The sequence below is a fragment of the Sinocyclocheilus rhinocerous genome, unplaced genomic scaffold (assembly GCF_001515625.1).
Source record: "Sinocyclocheilus rhinocerous isolate Xijiao unplaced genomic scaffold, SAMN03320098_v1.1 scaffold365, whole genome shotgun sequence".
NCBI classification, from domain to species: Eukaryota; Metazoa; Chordata; class Actinopteri; order Cypriniformes; family Cyprinidae; genus Sinocyclocheilus; species Sinocyclocheilus rhinocerous.
The window spans coordinates 724,468-730,936 of NW_015659915.1; the positions used below are offsets into that span (position 1 = coordinate 724,468).

Consider the following 6,469-nt stretch of genomic DNA (forward strand, 5'->3'; position numbering starts at 1 on the left):
TTATTTTTTTTTTATTTCTAATAAACAGTTACAATCAGGAGTCACATCAATGTCTACCTGATTATTTGGATAAATAATATTTGTAAATAATAATAATAAATAATTAAATATGATTAATGTTATTTAAGAATAATAAATAATATTATAATATTTACCCTATTGATAAGTTACGCGTTAATAAGAGTATTGCTTTGGAAATCACTTTGAATTGTAATGGATTTGTTACGTGTGAATTAGAAATATGCATTCTGTTGCTTTGGCAAAAAAACTAAATAGAATATTAACACAAAATTAGACGCTTGAGCAAATATTCCTGAATGTTGGGGTGGCAATTCCTGAATTGCTGGTTTAACTTTGACAAAGTTAAAAGAGGAGTTTCTCAAGTCAGCAAAAGGAGACAAAAGAGGCGGCGGAGAGGAGCACAACCTCCTCTATTCAGCGTTAACCCTTCAGCTCGCCAGCTTTCAGCACACACAATAGCAGAGCGCTGAGCCGCGGATACTGAGGCCCTACAACAACACGCGCATCCTGTGAGTGTGTAACCAGTCCTGAGGCACAAGTGTTGTGATGAGTCGACACAACAGCAAAACTCTGGTGCAACTGAGCGCTTGCGTGTTATTTCATGAGTCCCTGCTGAATATGTAGAGTCAGTTTAAGGCCCAGTGTCAGGAAACACTGTGCTTAAAACAACAACAACAACAAAAAAGTTTAATCTTTTTTTTTTTTTTTTTGTATTACATTAACTTTCAAGTACTAGTGTTTGTGCTCCAGGGTCACTTATCTTAAATATGCACTTGCTAAGTACCATTAATTTTTTATAATTACTAACCCTAAGCCAAAACCTTAAGCGCTACATTATATATTATATAGCATTATGGTTCACTTAGTTTCTGTGTGTCTTGCAATACATTGCACATAATTGAAGAAGCTTACATTTGTAAAAGTTTTCATTTTTGAAAGTGACCTAAGTTACTAGTAAATTAGGTTAGACAGTAAATATCACTAAACCACATCATAGCGATAATTTGGTGAGAGGAAACTCAACGTGTGGTTGTGACTGAATTACTGAGCTTGAGAAAACTTGTAAGTCTGAACGCGAATTACTGGTGAAGCCTTTTTTTCTAGAAAACTGTCTTTTTTAAGTGTACATGAAGCACAGTAAAAACTACTAGACTTTTATATGTAATTAATTAAAATGCAGTTAAAATCTGTAAAATGTCAATGAATCACTGCGTAAATGAATTAACATTTAATTTAATTTTAATACTCAAAAAGTATGTCTAATTAATTGAATTTATAAAACTTTAACAAATTAATAATTTATTAACATTTTCATGATTATAGGGCCCTACAACGCTTTTTGTAAAATTATTATTATTATTAGTGGTATAAAAATTGGTGATTAAAAATGCAGTCAAATTAAAATTCTTAAATATTTTACTATTAAAATTAAAATGTGGAAGAGAAAGTGTGATATTCCTTAAAATAAACCTTTAATAATTTTATTATTATTATTATTACACTGAAAAAATGAATGTTAACACTGAATGTTAACTCAGAAATGGCAAATAGCACATTAAACAAATTAAACATTAATTTTTGAAGACTGAAACAGCATTTTCTTGTTAAACATACCTCGATAATATTTTATTTACAACTTTGAAAAATCAAAGTGTACTTTGAGAACCGAACCGAACATTTATTTTGGCGGTTTGCCGTGAAGAGTTTCTGTGTGTATCTGACAATAGTTTTCTCAAATGAAATGATGAAGTGCTAGTGACGTGATGATGATGATGAAGTTAATGTGTTCATATAGTGAGACGCAGACGAGTATCACATGTGCTTTAATATGTGCAGTAGAGCAAACTGAGACACGCACAACATGCAGATTCACATTTACACAGCAGTTCAATATTCACAAATGACACTATATCATCATTTGACTAAGTGTATTTTTTTTGCCAAATTCAATGAAATCCTGCATTATACTGTAAATTCTGTTTTTACCGAGTCTGTCTCAGTTTGTTCTGTTTCTTCATGTGACTCCAGACAGACGGATGATGATCAGATCAGATCTCTGTGTGCAGCACTAACATATATCTCACTGCATTATTACAATTAATTGCTAAATGAATGTTTGGAAATGCAAACTGATATTTCCTACTGACACACTACAGCAAAAGATAGAAATAAGTGACTTAAAACCATTCTTTAGCATTTTGGCCACCACTGTATGTCCCTAGTGCACAACAGTGTAGCATAAAAGTATAGTATGATACAAATCCATGACATTTAAGGAAGCAAATGATACACAAATAAAGCAGAGAAAAATCTCCCAGCAAATCAAGATGACTGGAGAAGACACACGAGGCGGTCTGTGGACACTGGTCTCCTGTGTGGCCCCTGAGATCTGTGAGGAGAGTCACGGGCCGACCCTTCGGTGGGAAGTCACAGCAGACAAAGCCTGGGATAATCCCAGTGTCCGATTCCATTCCCGTCAGCCGAAGTCACTCAGAAGGACGTCTCGCGCGCTGCTGTTTCTCACACTCCGCGTGAAGAAGCGTCTTCGAGCCCTTGGGCAGGTTTTAGCTCTTTCCCCCTGTGTTATCGGATGAGCAGTTATAATAACAGGGCTAATGTGACGACAGAGTCTCGTCTGCTGTTTGGATAGATGTGATTCTAAGTGCAAGACATCAGCTGGGAAAGACTACAGCTGATTAAACAGACATGTGTTGCTGAAAATAGTCTAGAAAGCAAATGCTTTGCACCGTCATTGCCAGAATAAGAACAAGAAAAATCTAAACGTTTACTTTTTTAGCACCACTAGGTTGTTGTTGGTGTTCTGCATTATTTCTGCACCAAGGATTAATTACTCAGTTATGAGCTTCAACCCACAGTCAAACTAAAATTTATTCAGACACCTTTCTCACATTATATCACAGTTTATTCGCTATAGTTTAGAAATTAGTAGAAATTTTACTGGCAGTCCACTGTATGAAGACTTTTTGTGATTAATATGTCACAGTTTACTTTATTTTGCTATCTCAATTACATAAATGAACTATAGTGTCCTGCACGCACTAGTAAAAACAATATCAACAATTATATCTGCTGTCTGAACAATTTTTGGTTTGACTGTATGAATCAACATATGGATGGTGTTTTTGTTGTTCTTTAACATCAACATTCATCTGACTCGTGCATTTTCTCATATTTCCCTGTTTTCAGTTCAATCGCTGCATCACGTCGCAGCTGATCAAGTGGTTCAGTAACTTCAGAGAGTTCTTCTACATCCAGATGGAGAAGTTCGCTCGTCAGGCCATCATAGACGGCGTTAACGATGTGAAAGACGTATCCGTCACCAGAGAGTCCGAGCTCTTCCGCGCACTCAACATGCACTACAACAAAGCCAACGACTTCCAGGTACTTACACCTCTACATGAGTCGCCATATAGCAGAGCCAATAGTTAATGTCATATATATATATAATATAATAATTCATGTTTGCTAGAACTAAGTAGGCAGGCCCAGTCAAAATCTGCATATACTGCCTTGACTTTCTGTGGAATGGATGTTAGATGTGTTAAACATCTGAGAGAATTACAAGTCTTGGCGTGATCAAATTAGCCTGAATTAATGGAATATTCTGTGATATAATGTTGATTATTTCTTTAAAAAAAAGCAAAAACTGAGGTTACAAGTAACTGAGTTTAAGTTTAAAACAAGCACACATTAATTATTTTAAAATTAATTATTCTGTTGAAACCTGCGCTTAAAGCTGTTCAAATCATCATTTTCATGGTTATTTCAGGGTTTACAGGCATTAAGTAGTCATATAGTAGTAAAACTGGATATAACTTTACAGAAATGGTTAGTAAATTATTTTTTTCACACTAAAACAATATATACTTTGTGCATTTTGTGGCTATACTATTGCCGTTTTCTGTGGATGTGCGAGACTTCTGGTTCGTTAGCCGCTGTAGGGAAATAATGAGGAGAATAACAACGCACAGTAAACGGTTGCACAACAAACCAGTGTGTTCATAATTAAGATAATACATTACAATAATATGGCAAGACAAACCAGTTTGCAATATAAAGCAGCAAAACAAGCTGTACAGGTCAATATAGCTTGAAGCGGATGACACCGGAAGCCAGGCCCATACAATTTACAAATGGTTGTTACAGGAAAAATAAGCTGGATATTGATGTTTACATATTTGCCTCTTTTACTTTAATTGTTAGTACCTCACTGTAAATAGATTTTTGCTTTTTAAAAAAAGTATGCATGAGCCAAAATTAATTCAGTGTAGTAATCAACATTAACCATAAATGCTGTCAATTGAGATTAACTCGCACTGGACCTGGTTGCTTAAATGAACATGCAAAAGTCAGGAATGCTGATCTGCAGCATGGCATGCTGGTGTGTTGGTGATCCCAACAAGGCTTCTCAACCAGCATCACATTATGATGGATTTTAGCTGGTAATCTAGCATAAACCAGCACCTGTAGCTGCCTGGCTGTAGACCCCCATTATCCCAGAGCCCGGCTCTGCTGCATCAAACTGTGGGAAGAGGAAGCTGCAGCATCTGCTAAAACAACTTGAGATTACGGCCAGGCCACGCCTGACTGCCGTTTGGATTGCTACTGATGCGAAAGAAGCCAGAAATCCCAAGAGTGGCGGGCCGGCCGATGGGAACGAGCGGAGACAGTTGTCTTTACCTCAGCACCAAGACATTCCTTTCCCAGGGCCCGCTTTTGTGTCTGGAGATGCACGAGAAACAAACGTGTCAACAGTGAGCGGAGCTACTCTTGGGGAAATAATGCCAGCGGATAGATCCACTCTCACACCCGAGCCGGGTCCTTCAAAGGGTGTGAAGCGCTGCCTGAATTCCTGTGATGGGAACCGGGTCCTTTCATGCATTTTCCGAGCAGTTAAGTTCGAAGCAACAGGCTGCAAAAAATCAAAGCGTCCATCCACAGCGCTCTCCTAATGATTCTGACACTGTATTTGCTTTATTGCCACTGTGAACAAAGAAGCGCTGCGCTTTAAAACGAGAGCATTAAAGATGCTGCGTCGAGATCAAGGGCCTGACAGTGTTGACTCGGGCAGTAAGTGCGTGTGATGCTTCACATCGCTGTACTCTATCAGCCGCTGGAGGGAAATGCACAGATTGCAAAACTGACCTCAGTCTCTGAGGCTGAGCTGCTGCTACACGGGACCATTACGACTTGACCGGGCAAACTTGCCATCACACAAGGTGTTGTTCGGTGTCTCTAGTGTGTTCTGGGTGGTTGTTAGGTGGTTGCTAGGGCATTCTAGGTGGTTACTAAGGTGTTGGTAGGTGGTTTCTAGGCTAGTGTGTTCTGGGTGGTTGTTAGGTGGTTGCTAGGGCATTCTAGGTGGTTACTAAGGTGTTGGTAGGTGGTTTCTAGGCTAGTGTGTTCTGGGTGGTTGTTAGGTGGTTGCTAGGGCATTCTAGCTGGTTACTAAGGTGTTTTCTAGGCTTGTGTGTTCTGGGTGGTTGTTAGGTGGTTGCTAGGGCATTCTGGGTGGTTACTTATGTGTTGGTAGGTGGTTTCTAGGCTAGTGTGTTCTAGGGCTGTCAAAATGGCTGAAAAACTAAATTCAAATTTTGTACTTAAATATTATCAATATTCAAATTATATTCGAATTTAAAAGGCATAATTTCAGTTAGGGGGAAAAAAAAGCTTTTGGCTTCTCTCCTGAGGCCACAAGAGGGCGCATCGAACAAAATATTATGCACGTTTCTTCAAAGCATAATAAAATAACACGACTATCTTTGAAAAAAGTGCATAATGTTTAAAATAATATTTATAAACCATATACAGCGTTCTGTGTGAACGGCTTGGTTTCGGTTTTGACGTAAACAACATTATCTCCGCATTGATGTTCTCTTTTTCCGCAATATTTTGTATGAACAACGTAGCAGCGCGGCATCTAGTGGGTTCAACTGGATAGGCTAACAAAAGCATTCAAATGCAATGACACCTACATCGTCGTCGCATTTCTTGCTCCACTGATAAGGCTGCCTGATGCACACCTAAAATTCGAATGCAACGTTTTTGCTTTTGAATGTGGATTTTTATTTTAAATTCGACGAATATTCGAAATTCTAATTTTTTTTGACAGCCCTAGTGTGTTCTGGGTGGTTACAAAGGTGTTGTTAGGTGGTGTCTAGGCTAGTGTGTTTGAGTGGTTGTGAGGTGGTTGCTGGGGCATTCTAGCTGGTTACAAAGGTGTTGTTAGGTGGTGTCTAGGTTAGCGTGTTATGGGTGGTTGTTAGGGCATTCTAGGTGGTAACTAAGGTGTTGTTAGGTGGTGTCTAGGCTAGTGTGTTTGAGTGGTTGTTAGGTGGTTGCTAGGGCATTCTAGCTCGTTACAAAGGTGTTGTTAGGTGGTGTCTAGGCTAGTGTGTTTGGGTGGGTGGTAGGTGGTTGCTAGGGG

The 6,469-nt window shown here is 38.5% G+C and overlaps 1 protein-coding gene across 1 annotated transcript in view; it reads left to right on the forward strand.

Moving 5' to 3' along the window:
- LOC107724261 (prospero homeobox protein 1-like) overlaps positions 1-6,469 on the forward strand; it is a 17,201-nt gene that overhangs the window by 6,778 nt on the left and 3,954 nt on the right. The window contains exon 3 of the mRNA XM_016533102.1: positions 3,229-3,423. Within this exon, the coding sequence (XP_016388588.1) occupies positions 3,229-3,423 (195 nt within the window). The remainder of the gene's footprint in view (positions 1-3,228; positions 3,424-6,469) is intronic.